The 18,881-nt window shown below is 35.6% G+C and overlaps 1 protein-coding gene across 1 annotated transcript in view; it reads left to right on the top strand.

The window, feature by feature from the left end:
• The first annotated feature begins 17,750 nt into the window (after window positions 1–17,750).
• The window catches only part of dcc (DCC netrin 1 receptor), a 309,571-nt gene continuing 308,440 nt past the window's right edge, over window positions 17,751–18,881 (top strand). The window contains exon 1 of the mRNA XM_066710967.1: window positions 17,751–18,155. Coding sequence (XP_066567064.1) covers window positions 18,065–18,155 — 91 coding nt within the window. The 5' untranslated portion in view covers window positions 17,751–18,064. The remainder of the gene's footprint in view (window positions 18,156–18,881) is intronic.

Here is an 18,881-nt window from a genome sequence, read left to right as displayed (position 1 = left end):
TGTGACAGGGCAGACAGAAGCCTTGCCTTTAATTAGTTGGTGCACTGCACATCTGTCTCCCAGGAGGTGTCTGATTGACCGACATGAGAAGCAGGTGAATTCTTTGCTGTCATCACATGATCAATCAGCCTTTCAGACACCTCAAGCCATTAAAGGTCGACAAAGAGGCTGCTTTTTTGATTCCGATGAGGTTTGAGTTAGAGCTAGATACTAGATCAGTTAGAGCTAGATCAGTAAGAGCTGATCGCAGGTACCTAAGAATGCCTTTCGGTCATTTCACTGTCCTGGTTCTCAATTTTTGTTGCTTGAAAGCCACAGTAGTTCTTGGGTTAGAATAATGTTTTTTCCATGTGTGCAGAATAACATTAGTCTAAGGCTAAAGCCCTTTACTGGTCCTGTAGAACGGGTCTTGTGGGTCTACTGTCTTAAATAAACTAAGCAGATTAAGTAAAGGCACAAAAATGCAATAAACCTTGTAACCCCTGCTACAAAAACGAGCCATGAGCAAAGAATGCTGTGATCTGTATCAGACAGTAATTAAAATTGATCATCCTGGCTCATGAAGGGCATTATTTGTTCTGAGTGAAAGTAATTAAAATTGACAATTGTTAGATAATGAAATTTTAGCATAAAAGCCGGTTAATGAGCTAGAACACGGCATCTGCTAAATGCTTGGAATAGCACATCTGAGATTTCAATCCTTAACCAGCATGGTGTTTTTTTTAAGAACATTTGATATTTGTGTACAGGAGCAGCATGGGCGCTCATTTGGTTTCCGTCTTGTGTGTTAATATGGAGATGGCATGTGTTGAAGAGGAGATGTGTCTGGAAGTGTTTGTGTCTGGGCCTATGCATATGCTTTTGATGCCTGAGAGAATTTGCATCTTTCTTGCATTATTTGCCATGATTTACTTCTGAGACGAAGGCAATTACTTCCTCCAGCTACAATCATGTTTTGTGTTGCTGCATGTGCCGATTACTAGACCACTCAAACCGGTCCCTGCTGTACATCACCTGGCACCCCTATTAATCTGCTGTCTATTACAAAATGAGGACAATTAAAACAGTAAGATAATTGCTGTGACCCCAAGAGGGGGAAGAAAGCTGTGTGCATAATGCATTTGCTATGCAAGGAAAAGTGTTTTTGTGTGCAAAGCTACTATTGTTGCCCATTCTTTTTTTTTTTTTGTCTGTCCCTGTAGTTTGACAGTATCTACATACCGACATCGCTGTCTTTCCTTTGCTTACATATTAAATCAAAAAGTACTTATTAAACAAGGCTTATAATTTGACTTTAGTGGGCAATTTAATATATGTGTTGAGGTATTCAAATTGGAGCCTATTTTGTTTAATCTGCTTTGTCCCTTTTCATGTAAAACATACTCTAAATGTGATCTACTTAAGGGAAACAATCAAGCTTTAATAAATGTTCTGAAATTCTTTCAGTCCCTGAGGTCAAGGATAGAGAAGCATTGCAGCTACAATATCATTTTCCTGTTTAATTTTGTTTAACAAATTATTGTAATGTGAATTCTTTCAGGCTAGAATGTGTTGAAGTGTGGATGAAAGAGGCAGGTGACTTTTCAGTAAAGTTAAAGGAGGAACTTTAAAATTTAAATAAACAGCTGCCTTGGTTGCCCTAAATTAAAATAATATTGACTGTAGTAATATTCAACTTATCCACTAGCTTTGGTATTACTGCTACTTCTACCAGCTGCTGTCTTCAATGTTCATAATATCCTTCTTACAGTGCAGTTCTACTGGCATTCAATTTAATTAACTTCAACAGCTCTGTACACAGGGCTGAATCTCTATTTTTATAGTGTTTTTTGTGCTGGCTTGAACTAGCTTAAACTACCTAAATTATTTAGTTTTTGAAGATTTGTTATTGGACTTTGATTGATTTATATAATGAGCTATATTCCAATAACCTTTTCATACTTTTCATACTTTTCATACTGTTTTTCAATATATTCAAATTATTTAAAATAATTTCCATTAGTCAGTCTGAGCAGTCATCATGATTGAAAAAACATGTTTGTCAGAAGGAAGTAAACGATCTCTACTACTAATGTTACTTGGCGTGAATTTGTACCAGCCACTCCTGAATTCCATTTACTTGTATACTTATATACATGGTTTGCTTGCCAAATATGAACTACTTTATATATCTTAAACTTACCTTTCTAGCATAATTATGAAAAACGTTGAGACTTCATGTTTTCTTTTCCCATTTATTTTTAAATAAAAATAATGGTGAAATGTATTGATACAGTTTGGCAGCACATTTTGTGGATTAAGGAAGGACAGCATAGAACACGAGTATAGATGCACACATGCTATATTTTTTTTTTCTTGTAAGGTGTTGATTGATTTTGAGGTGCATGGAAATCCCACTGTGCTGTTCGAGACCTATCTTGATCTCTTTCTGTTTTGATCATTAGAGACTGTGTTAGCATGTTATGTGCAATCTTTCCTAGTAAGGAGCATCATGTCATATGACAGAGGTGCTTCTGAATCTAAAATAATTGATGCAATACACAATACTGCACCACTATTGTGATAAACTAAAAATATAATTTTCATGAAAAAAGTAATTTGCTAGCAGAAGCAGAACTGATGTAACCGCTATTGTAACCTTGATAATGACATACAAAAATGTGCCTGAATCGACAAAAAGGGCATATTTAATCCTGTAATGGTGTAGAGATGTGTGAAACCATGCCACCTAATGTAGTGTTGAGGTGATTGTCATAAAAGCTCTGCATGGATCCATGGAGGAAATATTATAAAAACATTCTTAATATGAGCCAGTGTTTCTTCAGATTGAAGACAACTTAAACAGATATTTCAAAAACTACACACAGGGTTGCAAGGTATCAAAAGAAATTTGAATTATTTTGGACATTAATATTTCAGCAGAATGTATGCACAGAAGAAGGCTTTTGATGTATTAATGTAACCCAAAGATACAGCGTGTCCTGTTAATCAGCGCAGCTGTGAAACCTGTTTCATGTGTTTGACCTCTCACTGCTTAGATCAAAGGTGTTAAAATGTTTGCATTCTCATGCCTCTCCTGTAGCCAGGCATATTACATGTCTCATTTAAAGTTCAAGGCGAACAGCATCAAAACTGACCTCCTATCATGTGCTGTTAAACAGTATTTCTAACATGTCTAATCTTGTTTGGATAATGAATTCCCAGGGCGAGGAATATGGAGTCAAAGAGATTTTGACTCACTAACATAAAACTTTGCTACAGACCAGTGCTATGTAATTGTAGGCATCCTCTTCAAGGCAGGAACAGATGATCTGGAAATCAATGCTGAAAATACAAGGTTGTGGGGAGCCTCAGTCACACAGGTTTTAAAGCCTTCTATAAATGATCATAAAAATATTAAATTGTTAAAGATGAATGTTATTAAAAGCTTACGTGGTCAGATGTAGCTAAGACCAGCAGACAAATGGGCCACAAGCACCAGAGTTGTGGCTCACTGATATCAATGGTCAGGGCCGTCGCTAGTGGGGTGAAAGGTGGTGACAATTATAGGGGCCCCCACTGCCCAGTGGGCCCCACAAAATCCAGCAGTTATATTATATATACCTGTTCTGTGAATAATTCTTATACTTATATTAGTTGTATGCCTGAGATTTTAATGAAAACCACAAAAACATGCAATTTGGTGAAATGTTTTCCAAATATCTGCTCCTCTCTCCTCCTGAAAAATGGTTTAGTCTAATCCGAAGTATTCATTAATTATTCAGTGACAAACATCAGAGGGACCCAATAAATTGTAAGTCCCACCCCAGCTCGTGAACTGACCCAATCAGAGTTGAGGCGGCAGCTGAAGTTAGCGATGAAGTTAGTGGAAGGAGAGGGAGGCCAGGAGAATTGCTGTATCCCAGTCTATCAAGACGTTCTTTAAGACAGGTTAGTGTATTGTCATTTCGCTGCCAGATTTACTTTCGTGAGAATAGGAAAACTACCGGCTGGTATTGTCACATGATTACATGGTCAAAATCCCCGTCTTTTTTACACTGTTGTAAATAGAGTTGGTTTGTATAACACACAGAAAAAATGGACACAGGTCATGACGCATGTCACAAGCATTACAGACCTGCTGGCTGTTGATGTATTTTATTAGTCAAGAAAACACGATTACAACACACTGCTCTTGGATGGATAAATGTCTTTGTTTATTTAATAATATATTATGCAGTACAATCAGGATGCAGCTCCAGAGCATTTTTGGAGAAGTGTGTGTTGCAGATCGCATCTTCTGCACTCTACCTGTCTCTGTTTCTGGTGCAGAAAGGGCTTTCAGCAAGTTGAGGTCTACCTCTCTCTCTAATCTCAGGTCTACCCAAACTCAAGAGAGGTTTAATAGCCTTGCCCGACTTTCAATTGAAAGTCTGCTAAGCAGACAGCTGGACTTCAAAGACATCATAAGTGAGTTTGCCAACAAAAAGGTCTGACAATGCGATTCTGGTTCATCCTAGGTGAAGTGACGTGAAAGGTCATCAAAGGTTAAAGACCAATCAAACCGATATACATATAATAATGATTTGTTTTTTCAGGGGGCCTCAAATCCATTAGCTACGGCCCTGTCAATGGTTATAAAAATGTTATAGACAGTGCTGTCTATCAACCTTCACTGAATTACAATACAGATGTCTTAAGTAATGGACAGTTACAATGAACATAAATAAATATATGGTGAAATGAAAACAAAATGTAAGAGTTCTGTTATCTTTAATATATATATATATATATATATATATATATATATATATATATATATATATATATATATACACTCACCTAAAGGATTATTAGGAACACCATACTAATACTGTGTTTGACCCCCTTTCGCCTTCAGAACTGCCTTAATTCTATGTGGCATTGATTCAACAAGGTGCTGAAAGCATTCTTTAGAAATGTTGGCCCATATTGATAGGATAGCATCTTTCAGTTGATGGAGATTTGTGGGATGCACATCCAGGGCACGAAGCTTCCGTTCCACCACATCCCAAAGATGCTCTATTGGGTTGAGATCTGGTGACTGTGGGGGCCAGTTTAGTACAGTGAACTCATTGTCATGTTCAAGAAACCAATTCGAAATTATTCGACCTTTGTGACATGGTGCATTATCCTGCTGGAAGTAGCCATCAGAGGATGGGTACATGGTGGTCATAAAGGGATGGACATGGTCATAAACAATGCTCAGGTAGGCCGTGGCATTTAAACGATGCCCAATTGGCACTAAGGGGCCTAAAGTGTGCCAAGAAAACATCCCCCACACCATTACACCACCACCACCAGCCTGCACAGTGGTAACAAGGCATGATGGATCCATGTTCTCATTCTGTTTATGCCAAATTCTGACTCTACCATCTGAATGTCTCAACAGAAATCGAGACTCATCAGACCAGGCAACATTTTTCCAGTCTTCAACTGTCCAATTTTGGTGAGCTTGTGCAAATTGTAGCCTCTTTTTCCTATTTGTAGTGGAGATGAGTGGTACCCGGTGGGGTCTTCTGCTGTTGTAGCCCATCCGCCTCAAGGTTGTATGTGTTGTGGCTTCACAAATGCTTTGCTGCATACCTCGGTTGTAACGAGTGGTTATTTCAGTCAAAGTTGCTCTTCTATCAGCTTGAATCAGTCGGCCCGTTCTCCTCTGACCTCTAGCATCAACAAGGCATTTTCGCCCACAGGACTGCCGCATACTGGATGTTTTTCCCTTTTCACACCATTCTTTGTAAACCCTAGAAATGGTTGTGCGTGAAAATCCCAGTAACTGAGCAGATTGTGAAATACTCAGACCGGCCTGTCTGGCACCAACAACCATGCCACGCTCTAAATTGCTTAAATCACCTTTCTTTCCCATTCAGACATTCAGTTTGGAGTTCAGGAGATTGTCTTGACCAGGACCACACCCCTAAATGCATTGAAGCAACTGCCATGTGATTGGTTGGTTAGATAATTGCATTAATGAGAAATTGAACAGGTGTTCCTAATAATCCTTTAGGTGAGTGTATATATATCATGGTTTAAACCTTTGTTGGATAAAATATTTAAATCAATAATGTCAGATGACATAATAATATATGTATCAGCCATGGAAGTCAGTTGTAGACATTGAATTAGAATGAGACATAGAATTGAATTAGAGCCCCCCCCCACCACTTGCCATCTTCAGTACAAATCAGACTTCCTTCATTTTGGAGTAGTCCAGCAACAACCACTTACATCTATTGAGTGGTTAGGATTTTTATAGATTTTTTTCCCCTCCATGCTTTCCCCTTTTCACCATCTGCATGTGCCAAGTATCACTTCACTGTTTCTGTGCCGAGAATGAAGTACAGCAGAGAGAAATTATATTCGGCATATAAAAATGGGATCAATCATAGGTTAACCACTGTATTAAATTGAATTCCAAAAGATAGGTTGTATTTTTACGCCAAGAATGTTTCTTGAAATATGATATTTAAACAAAGAAGAGACACAGTTTGGAAAGTGCAATGCAGAGTAAAATCATTTTGACAATGACTTTGACAGATTTTAAAAGTACAAATGACTTTATGTGATTTTAACGTTTTAAGGCTATAGCAAAATCATTCCAGATTCATAGGAGCATTTGTGTGACTGGTCGGGTTTTCAGTTACATGTTTTTTGTCTACCCAAAATACATAATGTGATAAAGATACAATGTAATTGGGCATACAATAACTTTAATTTTTCACATTGAAGAGGAACAGGTAATGAGCTTAAATATTGTGCTTTATCTGTTGGTTTCAATTTGGGTTGCAAAATTAAGGGGACTGCAGCACTACAGTGTTTCATTTAGCATGAAGCAGGATTATGACTTCTATAGCTACTGTTATTTAAATTCAGGCATTATAAACTGGATATGTCCAATGTACAGTGTCACAAATTCTACCACTTCCACAGTTTACTGAAACAAATCAAATTATACATATTAAACTGTAATGTGTGAAGTAGTCATCTTTTCAGTTCTCACATTTTTACACAAAGATGCACTTGCATATAACAGTAACAGCAGATCACACAGAACATCCCATTTGCAGGCTGGGAAACCAGAATTTAAACCCTTAGCTGGGCTATCCTGGCCTTGGCCTTGTGCCAGCCAATCATGAGCATGCACAGCTAGTGGCTTGTATACATCATATAAGACAACGTCAGAAAATTAGAAATGACGACCAGAAAACTTAAGTGACGGTTCAGTGAAATAGGTTCATTCTAGAAAACAGGTGAACACAAAGATGGAGATATGCTGAAATTGGGAAAGTGAAGTTTAATTTGCAGTGCAGAAACAAAAGAAACCAACAAGCACCAAAAAAAAATGTAGCTCCTCTCAAGCCTAACTAAACTTGAACACAAGTTCCTCTCTAAACATACAATAAAAGACAAACGTGACACACAGCAAATGATCCAAATATAAATCAAATCCAAGTCAATTACCGGTTTCTTCTTCTTTGTCATTGTCATCATTTCTCTCCAAAAGATTCTCCACAACCTGTTCGCAATCACGCAACAACCTCTTTACAATCTCTCCATTTTCCCACCTCCTCCTCCTCCACCTTTATCACCACCCCCTCCATCCCCTCCTCTTCCATCACCATCACTACTACTACTACCACCACCTCCTCCTCTTCTCCCACCACAACAACAACAACAACAAACATGGCATGTGTGTGGGCCTTTATGCAGGATCCAGGCAAGTCACAGCAACCCTGTGGGTCAGGTTCTCCCCTAAGCTGATTCATCCCCCAAGGCTTCTGAGGGATGCAATGCCAGTCCTGGTGGCAATTTTTTGCTCCACCCAGGACCAAAATATACACATTTAACATCCACAGAGGTTATACACCCCAGAACATTCTCAATACAGTATCATGTATACAGGGAGTATAAACAGATTCCCTCCTATATTCCCTTCCTCCCTGGCACGCCACAATATTGTATGGGTCCTAACATTAAAACAATCTAGGTCTGTATCATGCTATATGACACATAAAGTCAAGTGTTTTCAGGACAGTCGTTTACAGGGGAATTGAATGGTTCATTGAAACAGATCATCTAATGCATTAAAAGAACGGAAATCTGAAATGAGTCATTAAGTATTTTTGCTTTTGATCTATACTAGTATTCAGCTTGTTTGTAGTAAAAATAATGAGGTCTGAAAATACTACTATCGGTACTTTACTGTAGAGATTCGGTCCAGTGTTTAAACTTGGCTTGGTAAAGGTTTCCCCTTTGATTACAAGTTGACGTAATGATGACTTTGAAGAGGACTTCATGATAACAGTGACTCATCATCATTCACCTAACATCCAACTAAGCAAAAGGTGTCTGTCAGGATCTATTTTTATTACCTAATGCAATGAAAACAAAGATGACTGAACAGACACCCTATATTATTTGGAACCATTTAAAATGTTTAGCAATAAAACTAAAATTTGTGCATACTATAATTCAATGTTTTTAATTGTAACACATTTTGAATAGGCTGCACACTTTTCAGCCAGCTACACAGACGCTCCTTGTCCCTGCTTCAGACATATAGGTTGAGTACTGTTATTGGGTGTTTTGCAACTTTGGAGGTGTTACTACACAGCATGATTAATTAACCATGCAAACTGGAGAGTATGTGAAGGATGATGCACACAGGAAACAATCTATGTCAGTGCCACTGTGATGCACCTTTCACCCCATCATGGGATTATTGAATAATTGTAGCATTTAATTACATATTAAATCCAATAAAAAATTAAAAAAGAGGTGCAGAGTAAACATTCATTACATTAGCCATTTGTTTTTCTTTGTTTTTTGTTCTGTTATTAAGATTGCCATTCTGGAGAATCTAAGCTGCAATCAAAGCTATGTTATTATAGCACCAAATAGCCTACACATGTTTAAGTTTCCCTTCAGGAAATAAGATAAGGGAGGACATTGAATGTGTGCTTGTCTGCCTAACTATTGTCCATTGAAATAGTTTGCTAACCCTGGTAAGACATAAGGAAAAATGCACAAGGACACATGGACCTTTGGGCCTTGTAGATCAGCAAATGCTAAGATGCAACAAAGGGATATTAAACAAGGCTGACATAAATTCACTAAAAATAAAGAAATAAGTAAGAAAGAAAGCACATTGGACAACAGAAAATACTAGTTGCAAACTAGTATTACAAGCCAGGGTTGTATTGTATTACAATTGTATTACAATTGTATTACTAAAACCTCAACATAGTGATTCAATTATGTAGTTCAAATATTCAAATATTTTTCACTGCAATTACATTTAACATTATATTATATTTCTATTATATATACGTACAAATATATTCACTAATTAAATACAGTACAAATACAATGCAATTAGGGGGACTTTTTTTTTAGTTTAATATTATGTTTCACCATTATCTCAAGGGACATTCATATTATTATTATTATTATTATTATTATTATTATTATTATTATTATTATTATTATTATTTAGCAGATGCCCTTGTCCAGGGTGACTTACAAAATATAAGAGCAATACAAAGTACAATATAGATTGATATAAAATGATTTCAGAGAGATCTTTTTCACCTGTGACTGGCTGCCATGCTATGTCTGGGATAGCTATCCTTGTGCGCATAATGTTTTATTTTGAAGGTTGGGAAGATCTTGGCCAGATAAGATCAAGTCAAACTTCAACAGACATGAGTTCCTGACAGGCTTTCAACTGCGTTAGAATTGAAGTGTTTTTTCAGGAGGGGATCCATTAGCTTTGATGGTTGTCATTTCCGCCCCCCCCACAGACGTGCTAGACTATTGAAATTACAGTATAATAAAACATAATATGAATAATATTGAATGTATAGAATTATTATGAGGGCTAAGTCTGTACTTTTATGAACTAGTATCTGTGAGATACCTCTTCCTCCACACACAGTGAACTTTGTTAATTTGCTAACACACATAATGGTGAGCTTTGTTTTTGGACAGGAATATTTCTTATATAACCATTTTAGAAAATCCACAGCATCATAACCTATATGCCAAATGCCATTGCAACTTTAAGAATACATGTGAAGGTAACTGAAATGGTGACACTATTCAGTTTTCATTATTGTGGACATTGTTTCACGAGAGATGCATGGTAACTCATTGAAATGATATTCCTATTTGCACAGTGAATTAAATAAAGTTGTCAAATCCTAATTGTCCATATTATTATTATTATTATTATTATTATTATTATTATTATTATTATTATTATTACTATTATTACTATTATTATTATTATTATTATTATTATTATTATTATTATTATTAATACAATAAATCCATCCAACTTAACCGCTTCATCCAGTACATGGTAATGATGATAGAAACACACATTTAGATATATAGTGATGTAACCCAACCTATGAATAATTATCTTATAATGCAATATAACATGTGTGTTATCCTTCTATTAACTGGTGTGCCATTGTCCTTACTATGAGAGATGAAAAGGCTTACAGTGTATTTTTGGACCATAGGACCCCTCATTGTCTCTCATCTGGGATTTATGCTTCTGTTTTTTTTTTTTGCCTGATAATCATACAATTTAGATAAATTAGTTAATTGTCTTTTTTCAGTTTTGTTATCATCTCTTTTATCTATGCCAAACTGTGCTAGACAAAACAATGAATGGCTGAATTGGATCTGTAGTAACCTGACTTAATTAGCCCTCCAGTAATTAAATATGCTAACAGACAGATTCATCGTTTTCCATTACTTACAGGAAAAAAGAAAAAACAGATTTGAGCTAAATATTATAATGCTCAAAAGATTTTGATTCATTGTGGAGCAGAAGCTAAAAGCCGCCCATAAGTCATGCTTGCAGATGCTATAGGTGTTGGAAAACATCCAACATCCCATACAGCCCCACTCAGTAATAAATAGCATTTCCCTTGATTCATCTGAATTTCGGCCTTGATGGAGTTTAAATTGTCTGTACAAAAGCAGAACAATCATGTAGGGCCTCTCCTCATTACGAGAATCCTTGCTATCTCAAATACAATCTATGCCTGCATCCCTCTCTCTTCACAGAGAGAATACATTTTTCAGATAAGAAACAAGGTGAAGTCTTCTAAACAGAGTTAACTTTTCAAGAAAATATGGCTTTGTAGGGGCTGAAAAAATGTTTATAATGCATACCTCAATAATATATAACTTGTTCAAGCATTGCATGGGATATGTCCATTTACTTTAGGCATCTCTCTTTTAGGATTATATTTGTAGAATTTGTTTGCCTCCACACATACATATGTGAGCTGGAAGTAAATTTATGCCATGTGGATTTTTTGTCTTTTTTTGTCCTATTTGCGTATCACATGGTGAGTACTTAATTATGTGCTTTTGTTCTTCTAAAAATGTTCCATAGGGCTTCCATTGTGAAAATTAAGTGGGCTTCAAAGCACTGGATGGAGATATTGTATTTTTCTTCTCCACTACACCTCTAAAAATAGTTAGAGTTTTCATTGTAGCAGCATAATGATCTTGGCAGAGAGAAATCTTAGCAAGGAAAATTACATGGACTGATGCTGGACAAACACAGTAAAGCAAGAATATAAATAACAGTAAGGCACAGATGGTGTGAGGTAGACAAATACAACTATTTTGTTTCCAGAACAGTGCATATGCTCTAATCATCTATCTCTAAAGAGTACATAACATTTTGTATGGCTTGAAAAAATGTATTGGCAGCATTTGTCTGTCTGTCAGTAAACTGCTCTGTAAACTGCCATTATTTCTGTTAGACTGTTTTAAGGATGCTTTACTCTGATAGCAGTGATTGGTAGTCATTAACTTTTTTGACAGAAAAATCCATCTCTGCTTGACCATGAAAATGCAGGGATTATATGATTTCTGGTAAATGATATTAAATCTTGAACATTACAAGCTAATTTCAATTGTAAACCAAATAGATGTTCTTCAAAAGAATAGCTTATATACACTTAGGTCCATAAATATTTGGACAGTGACACAATTGTCATAATTTTGGCCCTGTATGCCACCACAATAGATTTGAAAGGAAACAATCTAGATGTGCTTTAAGTGTAGACTTTCATCTTTAATTTGAAAGTATTTACATCCATGGGTGAACGGTATAGGAATTACACCCATTTTTATATGTGGTCCCCACAATTTTAGGGGCTGCTAAAAGTATTCCAAAAGTCATGTCAGCAGTCGCATGATCAATAAATACAAGGGAACCAGTTCCCTTGGCAGCCATACATGCCATGGTATGCTTCGGATCATGAGCAGTTCCTTCCCTTCTCCATACTATTCTCTTCCCATCATTCTGGTACAAGTTGATCTTTGTCTCATCTGTTCATAGGATGTTGTTCCAGAACTGTACAGGGTTCTTTAGATGTTTTCTTGGCAAACTCTAATCTGGTCTTCCTGTTTCCCATTTAGATCTTGTGGTAAACCCTCTGTATTTACTCTGGTGAAGTCTTCTCTTGATTGTTGACTTTGACACAGATACACCTACCTCCTGGAGGGTGTTCTTGATCTGGCCAACTGTTGTGAAGGGGTTTTTCTTCACCAGGGAAATAATTATTCTGTCATCCACCACAGTTGTTGTTCTTCCAGGCCTTTTGGTGTTCCTGAGCTCACCAGTACGTTCTTGCTTTTAAATAATGTACCAAATAGTTGATTTGGCCACACCTAATGTGTTTGCTATCTCTTTGATTGGTTTGTTTTGATTGCTAAGGCAAAACTGAAGGCAAAACACCACAAGAACAAGCAGGAACTAAAGACAGCTGCAGTGCAGGCCTGGCAGAGCATCACCAGGGAAGAAACCCAGCATCTGGTGATGTCTATGGGTTCCAGACTTCAGGCAGTCATTGACTGCAAAGGATTTGCAACCAAGTATTGAAACTCACAATTTAATTCATGATAATGTTAGTTTGTCCAAATACTTTTGAGACCCTAAAATTGGGGGGACCACATATACAAATGGGTGTAATTCCTACACCGTTCACCCAATTTGGATTGTAACTGCCCTCAAATTAAAGATGAAAGAAGACCATCTTAAAGAACATCTTGATTTTTTCCTTGCAAATCCATTGTGGTGGCGTACAGAGCCAAAATTATGACAATTGTGTCACTGTCCAAATATTTATGGACCTAACTATGTTTCATACTGAACTTTGAACTATAAAAGTCCTTCATAGATCTAACTAATTTTATTTTATTGAATACTATTCTCTTTAGTGCCTTTGTATATCTAAATTACAAACACATTATTTGATTCAGTATTCACTAGTGTTAGTATATTAAAAAGAGACCGAAAGATACAAATCGATTTTCTAGCAGTCATGCAAAGCTAAGCAAGTTTTAATAAATTGAGCATCTGTTATTTGCAACTATTAATTTATGTTAACATACCTTCTTTTCTTTGTGTTAGCACAGATTTTGTTTAGCCAATAATTGTTCTGTCAGTATGTTACTTGTAATTAAATGTTTTGACTTATTTAATTGATTCAGCATTTTTTCCAATGTAGTGTAAGATATTTATGTTGAAGCTTGTCATGATATCCATTATGCTAAACAAAGATGTGATTTTATTTTCCACATGAATAGAAAATGTATACCAAACACTCTATATAACAGATCAAATGGTTGTTCACAGTTTTCTAAATTACCCACATAGGAAACTTTAACAACTCTTTCATAATTTATTTTAAAATAGCAGTTTCCTATTTCAAAATAATAAGTTCTACCTTTCTGTGCATTGTTTTGTCTAATATAATAGTTACATATTATTTATACATGGTATTTTTTCTTGAATAGTACTGATTAGATGTACATGATCATTAAAAGTTTGTACAACACATGTAGCCCTGAAGCTGCATGGCATTTTGGAAATAAAGCATTGGATAGTCCACAACTTTCATTTTTATTTTAGACACATATTGCTATCAATGCACACAGGTACATTTCAGTGTCACTTCACCTTCGCCAACTTCACCTGACTGACAAATACTGACAAGATCAAGATATGCAGAGGACTACCAAGGAGACATATCTCTCCAAAACTCTTCAGGGCAACACTTGAAGAAGTGTTCAAGATAAATTGAGCTTACTTGAACATCCTATGATTTGCTGATAACATTGTCATCTTTGCAACAACAGACAAAGATTTGCAGCTTCTAATTCCAGGACTCTCCAATGCAAGTACACAAACTTGGGCTCACAATTAACTTGATAAATAAAATAAATAAAACCAAAGACATGTTCAACAACTTTGTTTTAAACTAAGACAATTGAAGTAGATCAAAAGATAATTGAAGAAATCAAAAGTCAATATGTTTACCTTGGACAACAAATCAATGAGATCTTATGGAAAACATCAAAAGAAGACTAAAAATGGGATGGAGTACATTTGGGAATCTACCCATGTGCTTGAAGAGAAAAGTATTTGATCAATGCTTACTACCAGTTCTCCAATGGCTCTGAAATCTGATCACTTAACACAAAAATGACACAGAAACTGGAAATGAAGAAGCATGGAAAGATGCGTACATGCAGTAATAGGAAGACACAGAAAAATAAATACATGGAACCAAGAATAAACAAACATATGTTACATCATTGAAAGCGTGAATATGTTAACATGACAATGGGCCAGAGACATTGCAAGAAGATAAGATGAATGATGGACAAAATAAGCTATAGAATACACTGAAAGCTATAAAAAAGACAGAGAAGAAGACCACATAAAAGATGGGAAGATTAAATATGATTTGCTGGTGTGACCTGGAAAAGAGATGCTGGCACAGAAGGAGGCAAAGGAAGATGGTAAGACATTTCCAATCAGTGAGAAAGAGGAGAAAGAGGCAGTTGTACATCTACTAACATGAGCCATGCCCAATGTTATCTATTTAGCATACCAAACATGAAACTATACATTTAATAGAAAATAGAATAAAATACATTTAGAATTCAGAATTTTAATATAAATGGATTATACCCTGCAAAACAGCCCGGAAATGTATCTATGTGGTAGATGTTTATTATTGTCATGTGCAAACACATATAAAGTATTGCATTAAATGCTCAAGAGTGTACACCATTAATACAAGGTGGTATACATTTTTATATTTAAACCTACATTAGTAATATCTTAGTTAATGATTCACTACACTATACCTAAGGGAAGTAAGAAAAGAGTTGTAGTAAAATTATGCTGAAATATTTTAGCATTTAGCTATTGCAATATGAACTCCAATGTATTTTATGGTTTTACTGTAGTTATATATGATAAAGTGCATTTCCTTTATTAATACCTTAATGGTAAAAGTACATTTTCCACAAATAAAATACTGCTGTAAGCATCTGTAGTGATGAAACCATATGCAATGTATAAGAGTTTTTTCAACACGATTTTACTCTTTATTTTGTTTTCTGCTTCCTGCATTGTTTGCCATTATAACTAGCTTTCCTGTATACTATAAATAATCTGCTAAATAAATAAATAAAGCTTTCTCCAATGTGATGTGAAAGTGTACAGGGAAAGCAGATTAACCCCCCACCCCCAAAAAAATGAAAGAAACAAAATATTGGTTCAAGCATAACTGAGGAAAACTATATTAGTTTTGTGCCAGACAGATGTCTTAATTCTTCAATTTTTACCCCCCTCCCAATTTGCAGATACAGTAGTTTACTCTTTACAGAAGCTACTTTTATTGTATTTGGTGTAGTTTAACACAGGCAACTTTCTTCCAAAATTAAGTGGCACATTCGTAAACATTTTGTTGTACACTGTGCTTTATTTGCCCTTGTTGTCCAATACAATTATATTAGGTTTACTTTAATTAACACACGATTTCATCCCTTTACATTATCAATATGCTCACTGTACACTTATAGATATATATTTGAATATTTGTATGTATATGCTTCAGGAATAATTAATCTACACTCTTCTGCATTTCTTCAATTACAATTACTTACATGTGCTTTCTTTTGCATTGACATAATTGTCATAAAATAACTTATGTATGCCTAGAGTATTTCATTAGATGCATATTCTCTCATGAAACAAAACAATACAATACAAGAAACATACATGGGGCATTGCACATGGAAAAATGATGTTTTAAGTGCTCTAAAAGTTGAAAATTTTGTTTAAACATGTTGTATATATTTTTACATTCAGTGCTTTACAGGTATCATTACTCAAACTGATCTGTAAGGACACAACAATATTAAAACATACAATGTTTTAAGATTCTGAACACTGTGTTCCAATTTAAAACACTCTGGGTCACGCCTTACATTAATGGCCTAATGAATTAATGTATGAGGACCACAGGAATAAGACCTGAACATCTCATGCACGTCTTCTGAATTCTTATGCTGGTCACATGTATAACATTTAAGGTTAGGTTTAAGATCTGTAATCCCATCCTAACCCTGACTAGGGTTACACATGTGACCAACATCTGAAGTCAGAGGAATTGCATGAGGCATACAGGTGTTATTCCTGTAGTATTCGTACAATAATACAAAAGGAATAACTAAGGAATAAAGAACTGAAACACTGGATTTTTAACTTTCTACAACTGAGGCACAAAAACTCATATATTTAAAACTGGGGTTGTTACCAACAGGCATATCTGCATCAGTTTTTGTTTATGTTTAAAAGTAATTTCACTTATAATACAAAAACAAACAGACAAATACAAACGATTTCCCAAAACGTCATATTATCCAAATGGCATACTTAAGACTAAGTCGTACGCGTCTGGAACATTCCAGGAAGATGACTTATGTCACAACTGCCACATGCTACACTGAGCATTCTTGGGAAAGCTACATATGAACAGTTCAATTTATACTAAAATATGTATTTTAACATAGCATGTTTGCATAGATATTAGTGGAGGTTTATTGACAGCCCACGAACCATACATATTCATATAACTCTACTCTTTTAAATCAAAACTTCAAATTAGTCTTGATCACTTCTTACCAAGAGTATTATTTCAATTATATTTAGTAGTTGTGGTGGCAGTACAAGTAATAGTAGAAGTATTGGAAGTATCCAAAGGATGAATCTGTATTTCATGTCATTTGAATACCCATCTCTTGTGTTGCAAGTAAAGCACAGGTCACATAATCATTAAGAAAATAAAAATACATAAAATATATTCTGAATGTGTGTGTGTCTGTATATATATAAACACTCATATCCAGAATAAATGGTATGTATTCGTATTGTATGTGTATATATATATATATATATATATATATATATATATATATATATATATATATATATATATATATGTGTGTGTGTGTGTGTGTGAGAGAGAGAGAGAAAGAAAGTAAGTTATAATAAGTTTGCCATATTTAAGTGATTTAAAGTGTGTGCCAATAAAATCACTTCACAGTGCTTATACACTTCACAGTACCCAGTGAACACCTTGCAGATAAGGCGCAATATGCATGCAGCCCAGTTCACACCCACAGTTCACAATGTGACCAGAGATGGCGTGCGAGCTCAGTGATTCCCACTAGCTTGTTGAAACCCGCGGACACATAATTCCTTCGAAATATAGAGAAATGTCTTCTAGTCCGTTCCGTTGGATTTCTCTCCACTATTTCCCTCCTACCTCTTTAGATCAATGGATTCACATAACTCCATCCCTGCTCAAACAGTGCTAGTGGACAGCTCCCGTAACAAGTGAAGCTCGCCGGTCCTTTCTTAAGTCTATGTGGTTTATTTTATGACTCTACTCTTGGAGCACTGTAAAGATGGAGCAACATCGTTTCTGACTGAAACTTGGCTTGTGCACCGGGGAAGTACACACACACACACACACACACACACACAGTTTTATATAGATTGCTGCAGAATTGCTGAAATTCACTGGGTTTTGATTTTGGTTTGAATCCCCTTCTCTTCAACGCTCATGAATTGAATGCGACTTTTCTGCGTTTGGAAGAAGGATTTGTGTGATTGTGGGACAGAGTCGCTCAACGGTGAGGCGAAGATATGGAGAATGCAATTGGATTTATTGGGCTGAAAAGGCTACTTTTTCTACTATTGTGGCTATCTTTCCTGAGCGGCGATGCCAAGTCAAATGGTAAGTCACTACAAACTGGTTTCTTATGCATGCAAAGTCACAGGATAGTACTGGGAAGCGATTCGGAGTATTTTGTTTAATGTTAAAGAAACTTAACCTGACGACCACAATGGAAGATAGTACATCTAATGCACAAACATGTATTTTATTGGGTATGGTAAGGTAATGAAAATGGTTGTCCACTGTAACATAGATAGATAGATAGATAGATAGATAGATAGATAGATAGATATAACTCATGCAGAAGTATGTTCAACTACATTGTCCTTAAAATAATACAAAATACATACATGCATAACCAGTTTAAAGTAAGGGGTTTGACTTCCTTTCCTTGTAGGTTAAGCTGTAGTTTAAATGTGTGAATTCATAAACTGATTACATCTCTCAATGAATGGTTTTGGATTTCACTGACAGAAAAAAATACTATTGGGCTATTGTGTTTAATTAGTTCGTTAGTTTCACGAAGGGAACACGGGGTGTTTTCAATTTTTTAATAAAATATAATTATTTTGTAGGCTATCCATACTGCAATTCGCTCTACCCTCTATGTGCTGAGGATAACGTGCCTTGTGTTAGTTTATATAGAGAAAACCTATCCGGTTATATATAAAATCACAATAAAAGGACACCTCGTTCAGAAATCAGTATTCAGTCATTGCTTTTTAATTCATGCCTTCTTCAATTACATTTAAAAAAGTTATATTGAACAACACTATATTACAATTT

This window comes from Amia ocellicauda, chromosome 8, assembly GCF_036373705.1.
Source record: "Amia ocellicauda isolate fAmiCal2 chromosome 8, fAmiCal2.hap1, whole genome shotgun sequence".
NCBI lineage: Eukaryota > Metazoa > Chordata > Actinopteri > Amiiformes > Amiidae > Amia > Amia ocellicauda.
Note: the sequence above shows the minus strand (reverse complement) of the source record. Positions and strands in the feature narration are given on the sequence as shown.